The 14,490-nt window shown below is 64.1% G+C and overlaps 1 protein-coding gene across 3 annotated transcripts; it reads left to right on the forward strand.

The window, feature by feature from the left end:
• Nucleotides 1-1,377: 1,377 nt before the first annotated feature.
• Nucleotides 1,378-13,396, forward strand: B4GALNT4 (beta-1,4-N-acetyl-galactosaminyltransferase 4). 3 transcript variants are annotated; one of them, XM_027532120.1, is made up of 20 exons: nt 1,378-1,755; nt 4,487-4,590; nt 4,925-5,020; nt 5,092-5,187; nt 5,268-5,358; nt 5,432-5,532; nt 5,691-5,758; nt 5,904-5,982; nt 7,137-7,203; nt 7,324-7,458; nt 7,536-7,645; nt 7,765-7,865; nt 7,947-8,044; nt 8,113-9,001; nt 10,832-11,118; nt 11,216-11,369; nt 11,505-11,577; nt 11,680-11,833; nt 12,292-12,418; nt 12,624-12,895. In XM_027532120.1, exons 1-20 carry the CDS (start codon nt 1,605-1,607, stop codon nt 12,658-12,660), a joined length of 3,018 nt encoding a protein of 1,005 aa, XP_027387921.1. In that variant the 5' UTR covers nt 1,378-1,604; the 3' UTR covers nt 12,661-12,895. The 3 variants fall into 3 exon arrangements, with proteins under 3 accessions (XP_027387921.1, XP_027387920.1, XP_027387922.1); XM_027532119.1 differs by lacking the exon at nt 12,624-12,895 and adding an exon at nt 12,928-13,396 and having other exon boundaries at nt 1,380-1,755; XM_027532121.1 differs by lacking the exons at nt 1,378-1,755; nt 4,487-4,590; nt 4,925-5,020; nt 12,624-12,895 and adding an exon at nt 12,928-13,396 and having other exon boundaries at nt 5,095-5,187; nt 5,443-5,532.
• Nucleotides 13,397-14,490: the final 1,094 nt, after the last annotated feature.

The following is a 14,490-nucleotide window of genomic DNA, read 5'->3' on the forward strand; positions in this document are numbered from 1 at the left end:
TCCCAGCCAAGCCCAGCTGGCCTTGCCAAGGCCCTGACATGAGGGTGTGGAAGTCTTCAGATGACCCCAGCCCAGCCACCAGAGTCATCCCCAACTGGTCACGTCTTCCCACTTGAGGCCTGAGACGTCCTGGAGCAGAGGAGAGCTGTCCTGTGGGGCTGCATCTAAACTCGCAGACCACAAACTCCACGAACTCCGCGAGCTTAACCAACAGTTGTTTACAACCCAGGTCCTAACCGGCTGGTTACACAGTAACAGAAAGTGGAGCAGATGGAGGGGCAGAGAGAAGAGTCAGGCTGGCAGCAGGGCAGGGGTGGGGGGACAGGGCAGGCAGGGTTGGCGGTGGCTGGGGCAGGAATGGGAACCAAATGGGGCAAAGTTCAGCCATCAGCCCACACCACCCCCCTCCCTCCAACCTCCAGCTCAGCAAGAGCCACACTCCTGGCTCGGGTCAGAAATGGGAGAGCTGGGTTCCCTCCTACCGGCTTCCAGACAGCCCTGCCCCTCCTGCCTGGGCTCCTCCTCCCCACCGTACTCAGTGGCTCCCTCAGTGGAGCCCACCACCTCGAGTCTGCGGCCCGTGTCCACCTGGTGACCAGGTCAGACCCTGGCCTCCAAGCTAAGTCCTTTGGTAGCTCCTCATGCCCCTTACTCAGTGTGAAGCCAGGTGCTTTGAGACCCTGCTCAGTCTTGCCTGCATGGAGCCTGTGCGCCCAAACCCGCCCCAGCTGCCCTGACCCACCACCTTCACCTATCCCCCCGTGTCTCTCCCCCAGACCCTTTTTTTCTCCACGACGTCTGAGCCCCATTCCTCCTCGCTGCATTGTTAGCAGGAGGCTCAAGCTGCAAGCCCACGCTGCCCACATCCTTCGCCTTCGTTCCACAGGCGCGTATTGTCTCTCCATCACGACTCCCTACACCCTTGTCTCCGTGTCCCCATTGTCCCATGATCCATAGCCGGCTCCTCCCGCGGCCTCCACCACTACACCCTTTGACCCCAGTCCCTGTCCCCAGCACCTCGCGTGCCCCGCGTCCCCCGGTCCTATGCACTACCCCGCGCCGCGTGCTTTCTCTGATCCTTGGGCCCTGGCCCCGGCCCCGCTCCTCCCGGTGCACCTCCCGGGTGCTCCGTATTCCCGGGACCCCGCGTTCCCGCGCTGCGCGGGCCGTCTTGCCCAGGTGGATGCGCGCGTTGCGTGGAGACGAGCGGCGGGCACACCCTAACATTTGGCCCCGCCTTGCGCGCCGCGGATTGGCTCCCCGCAAGCCGGCCGGGCCGGGATTGGCTCGCGCGGCGCGGCGGCCGGGCCCGTTTCACGGTGGGTAGCACCGCAGCGTGGATGCTGCTGCGTCCCGCCGCGGCCCCCGGGAGCTTGGAGCCCGAGCGGCCGGGCGGGGCCGGGCGGGGGAACCGCCGGCAGCCGCTCCACCGCCCACCCCGGGCCCTTGGCCAAGGGCAGCCCGGGGTCGCGGCCGCAGCCCGGGGCCGCGGGCGGTGGACAAAGGGCCATGCGGGGTCGGGGGACGCGGCGCGGAGCGCGCAGGAGTGGGGGGCCGCAGCGACGCCGCTGAGCTCGGCCCCGGGCGGGGCGGGGTCGGCCGCGATGCCGTGGTTCCCGGTGAAGAAGATCCGCAAACAGATCAAGCTGCTGCTTCTGCTGGTGCTGCTTACCTGCGCCGCGTGGCTCACGTACGTGCACCTGAGCCTCGTGCGCCAGGGCCGCGCGCTGCGCCAGCGGCTGGGCTACGGGCGAGGTACGGGAGGGGGCGCGCGCCCGGGGCGGGGGCGGTGAGGGTCCCAAGCGGCCCCGGGCCCGGGCCCTCCCCTTGCGCTCAGCTCTCGGCTCGGCCCAGAGCTGCCTGGAGACCCGGGCCGCCCTTCCCAGCTCGGCAGTATCCGGGCAGGGGGCTCGGTTCGGCTCTACCCGGCCGGAACGCCGGATGACGTCAGTCATGACGTGCGCGACCCTCTTGAGCGTCCCCAAACCCGGGCTGACTCGGGGGTCTGGCCCGGGGCGGATAGCGCCGGGGTAACAGTGGTCTTGGAGAGCCCTCAGCTACCAGGCCCTGCCAGCTGGGATTTCGCGGGGCCAAGTCCGGCTACGCCTCCGGCTCTTCCTGCTTAGCAGAGCCTCCGTTTCCCCGTCTGCTGGGGAAGAGGCTGGTGGGGGGACCTGACCCTCGCAGTCGGAAAGCTTCCTGGAGGAGGAGCCCTAGGTAAACCTGTGATCAGGGACTGAGACGCTTGTGTGTTGGGAGTGAGTCATGGGGATAGGGGTGCAGCCTGGGGAGACCCGAACTGCCTGGAGTGGACGCTTCCAGACTCAGGCTCACGCTCCAGTGGGAACAGACAATGAACCCACAAATAAGGTCCTGGTGAGTGATGTGGGGGGAGAGTCAGGGGAGAGTCCTGCCACTTTAGCTAGGGGATCTTGGAAGGGCTCTTGGAAGTGGTGACCGTTGACACATATTTTAGGGAGGAGAAACAGAGTGCCTAGGACAGGGCTGGGGACAGGGAGGTTGGTGATGAGAGAGAGAAGGAAGCACTTCAGGGCAGGGAAGGTCCCAGCCAAGCTGCCCCTGACCCTTCTTAAGAAAGTGGGGTATTTTAAGGGTGGGTGATGAGAATCTTGCTTCCTGAGGACTCAGAACGATGATTTTGATCCATTAAGTCCTGGCCACTCCCACCAAAGGGTCCAAAGCTCCCTGTTCAGTCACAAACCCAGGCCAGGGGTCAGAGGCTGGTCCCAACCTACCCCTCCCCAGAGTGCACGCATCTTGCAGCTACCACATCCCTAGGGGCCTCCAGTTACCATCACATAAGGCAGGACCCCAGAGTGTGACCCAGTGACACAGAACATAACCAGCCTCCTACCTAGCTGCCTTGTGGTTTTCTGAGCAACCACAGTCCTCCCCAACCTGACTTCCCGAGCAGCCAGGGAGCCTAGCTCAGCAGCTAGGAGGGGGTGGAGGTGTGGGAACCCCATTTCTGAGGCCTCCTCTTCTCTCAGCTGGACCAGCGGGGAAGCCGTCCTGCTGTTCCTGAGCGGGCAGGAGCTGTTCAAGGTTACAGACCATCAAACCCTCGTGCAGCTCCAGCCAGAAGCAGCCCCAGCCAGCAGGTCTCGCCTCCTGCCTGGCGACCTGGCTCCACCAGTGCAGGCTTGTGGAAGCTAAGCAGCTGAATGTGTCTGACGCCTTCCTGACCGTCCTGTCAGCACTGTCTTCACTCCCACCAGAAAGACTACCTGCCCCTTGTCCAGCAGCCTGTGCGGGTGGAGGGGCCGGCAGGAGGCCATCTGGATCTCACTGCGCTTGGGCTCGGCCCTGCAGGACCGTGGTGGCAGCCTGGGTGTGGCTCCCCAACAGAAGTTTTCCAGCAGTCATAGAGTAACCTTGGCGGGCGGGGAGCATCAGGGCCAGGCTGTGGGGGGTTTTCCAGGAGCCTCTTAGGGGCTCAACTCCCAGCCGGACAAAGGATAGTGACTAGGGAGAACCAAGCGGACAGGCACCACTGGGGTCTCACAGGCAGGAGACCATGGGTAGCCCCTATCCCCCCGAGAAGGGGCCCAGGCCGGCCATGTCAGTATGAGACTCTCACTTCTGGGGTCTGGATCACAGAGCAGGCATAGATGTTGAAGCCAGACTTGGCCCTGGAGCAGAGGGGTTCCTGGACTGGGGGCCTCTGGATGGGACAGTGAAGCCTCACCTTCAGTAGCTAAGACCCCAGGGTATGGGCCCCCAGGTCCACAGCTTGAGGAGGAGGTCTGGGACATTGAGGGCATTGAGGTATGCAGGTGGTCTGCCCAGGCTTGGGGGGCTGGGGTGTGCCATGTTCTAGAGAAGTCCACAGAAGGGATCCCGTGGACAGTCTCCCCGCAGGGCCACCTTGGCCCCGGGGCCTCTGACAGCCAGACCAGCATGCCAGGGCTCCTTTGGTCCGGGACTGTGGCCTCAAGGGCAGCAGGTAGCACATGTGCCGTGGGCCAGGGCTGGTGTAGCCTCAGGACCACAGCGCTGGCTTGCCTGACAACACGCTCCAGCACTGACACTTGGCTCTCAGTTCTGGCAAGGGAGGCAGACACGCTCCTGCATGTGGGGGATACGCTGAGCGCACAGAGCAGTCCTGGGGGCCCTCCCAGAGCAGAGTCACCGATGAGGACGCCCAATCGGTGTGCACGTGTGCGCGTGTATGCTAGGATGTGCACACACATACCCACTCCCTCACACCAGTGGGGGCTGAAAAGAGTCAGGTGGAGGACTCAGGCAGGGCCATCCCCACAGAGGCAGGAGGTGGGAGAACAGCCCGGTAGAAGGCACTTCACTGGGGGCAGGAGGGGCTTTCAGGCAACATGAGGGAGCAGACATGGGGAGGGGAGGCTTCAAAGGGGACACCACTGGCCATCCTGCCTCCACTGACCCTGGCGGCAAGGGCTGTGGCCTTGAAGAGCCTGGGTCCCACCCACAGCCACTCTGCCACCCGCAGACGGCGAGAAGCTGAGCGGTGTGACCGACGGCCGGGGCGTCCACGCTGCGCTGGCCACACAGAGGGCAGAGGACTCCAGCGAGAGCCGCGAGGAGGAGCCAGTGGTGAGCAGGACTGTGGGGAACAACACAGCTGCGAGTACGAGATCCAAGGCCACCACGTGCCAGTGGCTGTGGGCAGGGGACGCGGCCACTCACGTGCCCAGGCCTGGGGGGACGCAGGTGCTGCACACGGGGTGACCAGGGGTCTTCTGGGTGTGCGTGTGGCTGGGCTGTGATGGATTCGGGGCTTCGTGGCTAGATGTGGAGGGCCGTGTGATGGGAACCGGCGTGTGTGGCTGGCAGTGTCACACATTGCGCTGAACCTCTGCGTGTGTGTGTGACTTCTTCTGCCCTCATACTTCTCAGCTGTGACCTTGGTGCCCTTTCTCTCCCGCAGTCTGAAGGCCGGGACCCAGGCGTGCTGTTTCCTGGCGGGGCTGGAAGACCCCTGGTGCTCAACCTCACCCGTCAAGTGCCGGTGTGGCGGGAGGAGGTGAGGTCCGCGGGGCTCGGGCGGGGAGGGCGGGGGCCGCTGGGCGGCTGGTAAGCCCTGCTCCTCCGCAGTACAAGGGGCAGGTGAATCTGCACGTGTTTGAGGACTGGTGCGGGGGCGCCGTGGGCCAGCTCCGGAGGAACCTGCACTTCCCTCTCTTCCCTCACGTGAGTGCTGGGGGGCAGCGGTCCCGGGTCGGGGGGGCGGTGGGCAGGCACCTTGACGTCAGCAGCCGCTGTCCCCCCAGACTCGCACCACTGTGAAGAAGCTGGCTGTGTCCCCCAAGTGGAAGAACTATGGCCTCCGCCTCTTCGGCTTCATCCACCCGGCGAGAGATGGTGCGGGGGTGGGGGCGTGGGGGGGAGTGTCGCGAGCGCCCCACCCGCCCCTGAGCCCTGTCTTACGGCCTAGGCGACGTCCAGTTCTCTGTGGCTTCGGATGACAACTCTGAGTTCTGGCTGAGCCCAAATGAGAGCCCAGCGGGTGCCCAGCTGGTGGCCTTTGTGGGCAAGGTATCCCCATCCGCCCTTCCATCCACACCCCTTCTGTCTTTACGGGCCTCCTGTGGCCTCGGCCACCTGTCCCCTTCAACTTCTCAGGAAGGGGCACTGGGTGGGGCTGGTGCCCCAAGGAGACGGTGAGCCCCCTGCCCTTTTCTGTCGCCCTCCAGACAGGCTCAGAGTGGACAGCGCCTGGAGAGTTCACCAAGTTCAGCTCCCAGGTGTCCAAGCCCAGACGGTGAGTGACTGGGAGCAGGTGCGTGTCTGTGTGTGAGGACGGGGTGATGCGTACACGCGTGAAATTGCTGCTGCTGGCCCTGGGGCTCTCCTTTTCTCGGGGGCTCCTGGGGTGCAGCAGGCCAGCCCTGACTCCTCCTCCCCAGGCTCATGGCCTCTCGGAGGTACTACTTTGAGCTGCTGCACAAGCAGGATGACCGCGGCTCGGACCATGTGGAAGTGGGCGTGAGTGCAGCTGCCCCCCACCGGGGGGCTTCTGGAGACCCCCCTGCCCTGCCCTGCCCTCCTTCCGGCCGCTCCCCACAGAACAGCAGCATGGACGCTGCCCCCACCCCCCCAGGACTTCCCATCTGGCTGACAAAGCAGCTGCTCAGGGAGGGGACTTGTGCTCCGCTGTGCCTGCTCAGCAGCTGCACAGAGAAAGTGGCCCCTGAGCAGATTCTTGAGAGAGACGTTCACAAGGAGACCCATGGGGGGAGAATTCGGGGTGCAAGGATGAATTCCTGGTCTCAAGAACAGTCTTCTGGAACTCCAAGCAGTCTGGTGGCCAGATCAGGAGGGGCTTCCTCCTGAGAATGAGGCAATGGGATTTGCATGTCAGGGAAGACCCTCTAGCCACTGCCTGTTGGGAAGGATTTTCCCATCGGTCCCTGAACCCGCAGGTCCTGTGGGGGCGGGGGGAGATGTCCAGTGATTGAGCCTGAGTTTAGCTGGATGTGGGGTGGTGACCAGGGAGGGCTGGGATGTTGCAGGCGTCTGGTTTGTGTGTGGAGGGCATCACCCCAACTCAGCTTGGCAGAGGGTCTAGACTGGAGGTGCAGATTTCAGGTCATCTTGTGGACGCTGAGGGGGCGACTAAGGGCCCAGGATGAGCTGGGAAGGGAGGAGGGCCTGGGACAGCCCCCAGGAACCCAGCATGAGAGGGGTGGGGAGAGAGTCTGCAAGGGAGACTGAGAACCACAGAAGCAGGAGAAGTGGGGATGGGGAGGCCCACCAGGGAGCTGGGAGCCATTGGGGCTCGCCCTTGGAAGGCCAGCTCTGATCTCCAGAAGGGCAGGGGGGCCGTAGAATCACGAGCAGGTGGGGGCGGAAGTCATAACCGGAAAGTCAAGAAGTGCCCAGGATGTCAGGAAAGGCCTGAAGGGAGCGGAGGAGGTTCTCACCTTCTTCCAGGGACCCCAACCTTCTGGGCCTCCACAGCTTCCCTGCCGTGCCTTCTTAGGACTCCTCCCCCGTCCACCCGCCCAGCTTTCTGCATCCTTAAAGGCGTTGCCCTGCTAGCTCCCCGTCCCCATGCCAGGAAGATCCACTCCTCCCTGACCCAGGGTGTCCCCCCACACCCCCTTCCTTTGGCCCTGACCACCCTCTTCAACCCCCAGTGGCGAGCATTCCTGCCGGGTCTGAAGTTCGAGGTCATCGGCTCTGCTCACATCTCCCTCTACACAGGTCCGGAGCCCGTGCCTCTGGGGAAGGGGGCGGCGCCAACAGGTGGTCTCGGGGTGGCTGGCTGTGGGTGAGGAGGGCTCTGTGAACTCCTTGGGGGCCTCACACATCCTCTGCCCCTAGACGAGTCAGCCCTGAAGATGGACCACGTGGCGCACGTGCCCCAGTCTCCTGCCAGTCACGTGGCGGGGCAGCCGCTGCAGGAGGAGCCCAGAGCTGACATGCTGCGGCCGGATCCCCGAGACGCCTTCTTTCTCAGTGAGGGGGGTTCACGCACAGGGTGGAGGGGGTGTCGAGGCGAGGGTCCGGGCCACAGTGTGACCTCCCTTTCACAGCGCCTCGGGTGGAGCCCTCGGATCTGGAGAGTGTGCTGGAGCCCTGCGCCTACGCCCCGACCTACGTGGTCAAAGACTTTCCCATCGCAAGATACCAGGGACTGCAATTTGTAAGTGCCCCTCGCCAAGGTCTTCCCCAAGACCCAGGCCTCCCTCTCTACCAGGGTCCCCGAAGCCGCCTCCAGACCCTCTGGAAGACGGCCCACCCTGAGGCCTCTGCCCACCCCAGGTGTACCTGTCCTTCGTTTATCCCAATGACCACACGCGCCTGACTCACATGGAGACGGACAATAAGTGCTTCTACCGGGAGTCGCCGCTGTATCTGGAAAGGTGGGCGGGGGGCGGGCGGTTCCCGGGAGAATGGGCGGGCCTCGGCGAGCGGGTCTCTGATGCCCCGCCCACCCGCCCCAGGTTTGGGTTCTACAAATACATGAAGATGGACCGGGAGGAGGGCGGGGAGGACAGAGAGGAGGTGCAGCGACGAGCCTTCCTCTTCCTCAACCCGGACGGTGAGTGCCCACAGCGACCCCACCCCCAGCTGGGTGGCGCTGTAGCGGCTCACGCGCGCTTCCCACAGACTTCCTGGATGACGAGGACGACGGAGAGCTGCTCGACGCCGGCCTGGGGCCCACGGAGGCCCCCCGAAGGCAGGGCAGCCGCCAGCTCCCGGCCCCCGCAGCCCCCTCCGAGGCCCCGGCCACCCCTGCCGCGCCGACACCCCGACGCTCCCGGGCGCTGAGCTGGGCGGCCCGCCAGCTCCCGCTCTTCTTGGGCCGCGCCCCGCCCCCGCGGCCCGCAGCCCGGCCCTCCAAGGTGTACGTGACCCGCGTGCGGCCCGGCCTGCGGGCGCCCCCCGGGGCCCCGCCACTCGGCGCACGCGGCCCACCCCGGCCGCCCTTGCCTGGCGTCTTCCTGCGCCCCCGACCCCTACCCAGGGTGCCGCTGCGGGCGCCCCCAAGCCCACCCCGGGCTCGAGGCCACAGGACGAGCAGCCCCCCGGCCACAGAGCTGAGAGCCCCGGCCCCGGCGCCGGCCACCCGGGAGGGCCGGGAGGGCCGGGCGCGCGCGCCGGGACTCGCGGCCCCCACGGCGGACTCCAACTCTTCCTCTGAAGCGCAGCCCGTGACCTCCTTCCTGAGCTTGTCCCAGGTGTCCAGGCCACAGCTGCCTGGGGAGGGCGAGGAGGACGAGGAGGAGGAAGGGGACGATGACGAGGAAGGGGCGCCCGGCGACGAGAACGCGTCGGAGGACAGCGAGGAGGCGGCAGGCCTGGTTCGCGGCCGCTGGCGCGAGGATGCCATCGACTGGCAGCGCACGTTCAGCGTCGGCAACGTGGACTTCGAGCTGCTGCGCTCCGACTGGAACGATCTGCGCTGCAATGTGTCCGGGAACCTGCAGCTGCCCGAGGCCGAGGCCGTGGACGTGGTGGCTCAGTACATGGAGAGGCTCAACATGCGCCACAGCGGGTACGGGGCAGGGGTGCCGTGGGAGGGGCGGGGCTTGGCCTCGATGGGACCCTCAGCTCTTCCCCAAGGTCTAACGAGGCACTGCTCTGGGAGTGGTACACACCCGCACGCACACACAACTGTCGGAAAGTGTCTTCTCTCCTTGCTGGGGCCCCTGTCCTGTGTTAGGCGCCTTCCCCTTACCACCCAGGGCTGGCTCCTCTGTCCTGCAAACCCCTCGCCTGCCACCTTGGACCTGGACTAGGACCTGAGGATGGATCTGAGCCACCCAGGTCTCTCCTCAAAATAGACACACACACACACACACACACACACACACGATCAAGCTAAAAGCCCAGGATCCCTCCCCCCGCCAGCACCATGCTGACTGGGGTCTTAGTCCTCAGAGGTGAGCTCAGGGTTCCTGCCCCATTGATCCCTCTGATTGGGTCCCCCAGGTCCCAGCAATTGAATGTTGTCTGCACCTCAAGCAGGTGTGGGGCTGGAGAATGGGAACCCCAGTTTGCCCTGAGGGGTTCTTAGAACTATGTTGAGCCTTTAAGGAGGGGCAGGACCTGCAGACAGAAGGGATAGGCAAAGGCTGGCCAGGAGGCTGGTGGGCAGAGGGCAGGCCTCATGGGCATTGAAGGCTGGGTTCAGGAGTCATTCTTGCCTCTGATACAAAGTTTAGAGCAGGACACGTGTTTGGCCCATCTGGATCATAGACGAAGGTGTGGTAGCCTTGGAGAGGAGGGGGTAGAAGGCGGGGCCTGTGACCTACAGGCTTGGTCCAGGGCAGGGATGGGACAGCCTAGACCTTGGCAGAGGCAGGGGCAGATTGACTCTAGGTGGCTGAAAAAGCCAGTGTGCCCTTGGCTCAGAGCCTCCTGAGAGCAGCTCATCATCCTAGGGTGTGAGGGCCTCTGTCCAACAGAAAGGTTATGGCTGCAGCCCCATCCTCCGAGCAGGACAAGGGCGTGAGTGGCCCCAGGAGCGAAAACACTGACCCAGAGCCTTTGGGGCAGAAAGGCCCTGACACTTGGGGAGACCGTGGTGGGAATGGGCATGGGGCGAGGGGAAGAATCTAGACCCCTGGAGGTCACACTGGTAGGCTCCCAGGTGAGTGATACTGGCTGTACAGGGGAATCATGTGACAGAAAGAAGAGCAACCTAGTCAGGGGCAGGGCCCTGTCTTCCTGGGAGGAGGAGAAACCACTTTTTGTGGGCGGAGTGGAGGTGAGGTGCTCAGGGCCGGGGTGAAGGGGAAGGGCCAGAGGCTTCTTCCCAGGAGAACAGGGTAACCCTGGGCTTGTGCCAGGGAGGCCAAAAGGAGGTTTCTCACAGGAGGTATCTAGGACCCTGGCGGCGGGTGGGGAGGATAGGGCCCAGCATCCAGGCGGGGGCACCCAGGACAGAGCCCTCCCGCCAGAAGAGGAAGCTCGCTTGTCTGCGGGACAAGATACTGAGACAAGTCAGAGACGTTGAGGCCATGAGTCCTGTCCTGGGGGCAGCGGGTGCCCCTGAAGGTTTCTGAGCGTGTGGCTATAGACAGCAGTGGCGGTGGGGAGGACAGAGGACCGGCCTGGGCATGGAGACGCCTCCTTCGCGGGGTGTCGCGGGAGGAGGAGGCCTGAAATGTGGGTCTGCCTTCTGAGATGGCACGCCCCTCAGGCCTTGGCCTTGAGGGGGGATGGGATGGGTGGCGACTGGGACACCTGGCCACTGGGGGGGAGGGGTGCATGGCAGCCACCCCCCGCCCCCAGTCACTTGAGTGGCCGCCTAACCCTTCGGCAGCGGCGATGGGGAGCTGGGGGGGCCTCCACTCTGCGGCTAACCAGGCTCCGCCCCCAGGCGATACGCTCTTCTGCGCATCGTGAACGTGGAGAAGCGCCGGGACTCCGCGCGAGGAAGCCGCTTCCTCCTGGAACTGGAGCTCCAGGAACGCGGCGGGCGCCGCCTGCGCTTGTCTGAGTACGTCTTCCTGCGCCTGCCCGGGGCCCGTGCCGGCGACACGGAGGAAGACCGAGAGAGTCCCGAGCCCGCCGCAGCCTCCGCGCGCCCCGACGGCCGCCCGGAGCTGTGCCGGCCACTGCGCCTGGCCTGGCGCCAAGATGTGATGGTGCACTTCGTCGTGCCCGGTGCGTGGGGTGTGGCGGGCAGCGCCACCTAGGGCTGTGGGGCGCGGGGGCCGCCGGGCTGGGTGCAGGTGGGCTCAGTGTCCCCATCCTCCTCCAGTGAAAAACCAGGCGCGCTGGGTGATGCAGTTCCTGGCAGACATGGCCGCTCTGCACGCGCGCACAGGCGACTCCCGCTTCAGTGTCGTCCTGGTGGACTTTGAGAGCGAGGACATGGACGTGGAGCAGGCCCTCCGCGCCGCGCGGCTGCCCAGGTAGCGGCGCCCCCGCTCCCTTCGGGGAGGGTGGGCCGAATCTCTCCTCCTCCCCAATAGAGGTGGGTTTTCCTGCCCTCACCCCGTTCCCAGAGGCCGCAGTGTGTGATCCCACCCGCTCGTCCCTTCTCCCAGATACCAATACCTGAGGCGAGCCGGGAACTTTGAGCGCTCTGCGGGGCTGCAAGCTGGAGTGGATGCGGTGGAGGTGCGTGGTCAGGGTAGGGCTGGCCGGAAAAGCCCGGTGGGCTGGGGCGGGCGCGCCCTTCTGGAGCGGAGGGCGAGGCTCAGCCCTCCCCGCTGCCCCCAGGATGCCAGCAGCATCGTTTTCCTCTGCGACCTGCACATCCACTTCCCCCCCAGCATCCTGGACGGCATTCGCAAGCACTGCGTGGAGGGCAAGCTGGCCTTCGCGCCAGTGGTCATGCGGCTGAGCTGTGGGAGCTCACCAGGGGACCCTCATGGTAATGCCCTGGATGCCCCCGGGAGGGTGCGGGGTCCCACAAATGCCAGGATGCCTTCGTGCCCATGGTCATGTGGCTGGGCTGCGGGAGCTCACCAGGGGACCCGCACGGTAATGCCCTAGATGCCCCCAAGGAGGGCCCGGGGTCCCACAAATGCCAGAGTAAAATCTAGGCTCCCCAGGGGCCTCCCAACCTGCAAGGGAGGCCTGGGGCCCTATCAGGGTTCCCTGTAATGCCCAGAACTCCTTGTGGCATCTAGGAACCCCACAGTGCCCAGGACCCCAAGTTCCTCCCCGCCCCCCCCCCAGTAACCCCAGGGTTATGCTTGGCCTCTAGGAACCTCCTCCAGCACCCAAATCATGCCCAGGGTCCAAGGTATGACCAACATGTTGGAGTGACCCGGAGAGCCCACCAGCCTTTCAGGACCTGGTGTCTGAAGGGTACCCCCTCCCCACCAGGTTACTGGGAGGTGAATGGCTTTGGCCTGTTTGGGATCTACAAGTCTGACTTTGACCGTATTGGAGGCATGAACACTGAGGAATTCCGGGACCAGTGGGGAGGCGAGGACTGGGAGCTCCTGGACAGGTGACCCCCCCCCCCCCCCCCCCGCCACCCACCCAACACACAGAGACAGACAGGTCTACGTCCTGCCCTCTGGGTGGGGAGGGGCCCATGGTCCTCACTGCTGACAAGACTCTGCTGTCTTCCTCCTCCTACCCCCAGGATCTATAGGCCTAGGGAGATTCTAGATGCCCCCCTTCCACTCCCCTAAACCCCTTCCCAGCTCCAGGGTCCTGCAGACTCAGGGAAGCCCCCAGATCATATAGGATCTGGTGGTGGCCCTGGGGCCCCCGGCCTCAGCAGGGTCCTGCAGTAGTGGAAGGCCCCACATCCAGCCCTTGGACCTGGTTATGACCTCTTCCATTCCATCCCACCCCACTGTTCTGTAGACTCAAGGGCCACCCTGACACACGTGCCCTCCCCCTCCAGGGTCCAGGATGAGGGTAGCCCCATTCACCCCCATTCCCGTCTTGATCACCCCCAAAGACCCTCCAGGCTGCAGGGCAGCCCTGACCACCCCTCGCTACCCGCAGGGTCCTGCAGGCAGGGCTGGAGGTGGAGCGACTCCGCGTACGGAACTTCTACCACCACTTCCATTCCAAGCGGGGGATGTGGGGTGCGCGCAGCCGCAAGGCCGCCCGAAAGGAGGCCCCCCAAAAAGAGGCCCCTTGAGGACCAGCGACCCCTCCCAGCCCCACCCGCCGGCCTGTGCTGGCAGCTGGAGGCCAGGCTCAGAGCCTGGACCCTGGGGACCCGGTGGGCTCATCCCGGGGCACAGCCACCATCGTGCCTGCCTGCTTGGGCCCCCAGGCCACTGCGCCCCCGGCCCCTCCCAGAGAGGCGGCCTCTGTAGCGGGCGGGGCCCAGGCTCGGCCCCCACGCCCCGTGCGATGATTTCTGTGAAATTTTGCAGTAGCGACGACATTGTTTTCAGGATTTCCAAGAGTTCTGTCTGTTCCATTTTTTATTCAGAATGAAATGAAATATTTTTTTTAGTTCTGACTCGCTCTCTGTGCCTGGTTATCTTGGGGGGCAGAGGGGCCTGGGCGCTATGCCTGCTCCTGACACCCCTTCCTGCCCTGAGCGTGGGACACTGCTGATCCCACCTTCCTCCACCTTCATGGCTTCCTGCCTCTCCAACATCTTCCTTTTGAGCTTCGGGCCCTGAAGAGAAGGGGCTTTGGACCTCCTCCCACCACCCTATGTATGGAGCCAGCGGTCACGGGCGAGGCACAGGGCCTTTTCACCCACGAACAAGTAACATCCAACCATGTTCTGTCTCCCTTGTAGTGAAAACAACGTTGGATGTGAGTCCTGCCTCATCCTCCTCAAAGATATGGGAGCACTCAGCACCCGGGACTAGGGCGGGGGGTTGGGCAGGGGTGTCCTGTGACCGGGTTGGGGGATATAGTTAGGACTCAGTTGCCATGAATGGAGACCCCAGTGCAAACTGCTTTAAGTATAATGAGAGGTTTGCCTGTTTGACTGTTTTCATGTAACCCTCGTTCAGGGTCAGGAGCCCTGGGGAGTCACACACAGGCTGGACGATGCTGTCAACAGGCAGCTCTTGCCTGGGCTGCCTGGCACTGGGTGCACCTGCCCATATGAGTTCCTTGTGGCTGCTGTAACAGATTGCCAAGAACAAAATGGCATTTCCTGTCTTACAGCTCTGGACATCAGAAGTCCTAAAATCGAAGTTTCCAGCCTGCATTCTCTCTGGAGGCTTTAGGAATGAATCTGCTCCCTTCCTCTCCCAGTTCCTAGAGGGCACCAGGATTTCTTGGTGCATGGGCTCTTCCTCCATCCTCAAAGCCATCCGCTTACCATCTTCATATCACTCTCACCTTTGCTACCATCACCATGTCTCCTCTGACTCTGACCCTCCCGCTTATAAGGACCCTTATGATGACACTGGACCCATGCAGATACCCCAGGACAACTGCTGCATCTCAGAGAACATCCTTCATGGATGGAAACACTCAATACTGTCACGATGTCAGTTTTCCCCACTTGATTCAGTGCAATCCAAATCAAAATCCCACCAACTGGGGCTTCCCTGGTGGTCCAGGAGTTAAGAATCCAGCGTGCCACGTCTC

Source organism: Bos indicus x Bos taurus, chromosome 29 (assembly GCF_003369695.1).
Source record: "Bos indicus x Bos taurus breed Angus x Brahman F1 hybrid chromosome 29, Bos_hybrid_MaternalHap_v2.0, whole genome shotgun sequence".
Taxonomy (NCBI): Eukaryota; Metazoa; Chordata; class Mammalia; order Artiodactyla; family Bovidae; genus Bos; species Bos indicus x Bos taurus.

Bases quoted from the DNA above. Each gene is read 5' to 3' on its own strand.
- B4GALNT4 (XM_027532119.1), top strand. From the start codon at position 1,605: ATGCCGTGGTTCCCGGTGAAGAAGATCCGCAAACAGATCAAGCTGCTG. The intron at 7,204-7,323 runs GTCCGGAGCCCG...CTCTGCCCCTAG, and splicing joins TCACATCTCCCTCTACACAG to ACGAGTCAGCCCTGAAGATG. The intron at 7,646-7,764 runs GTAAGTGCCCCT...TGCCCACCCCAG, and splicing joins GATACCAGGGACTGCAATTT to GTGTACCTGTCCTTCGTTTA.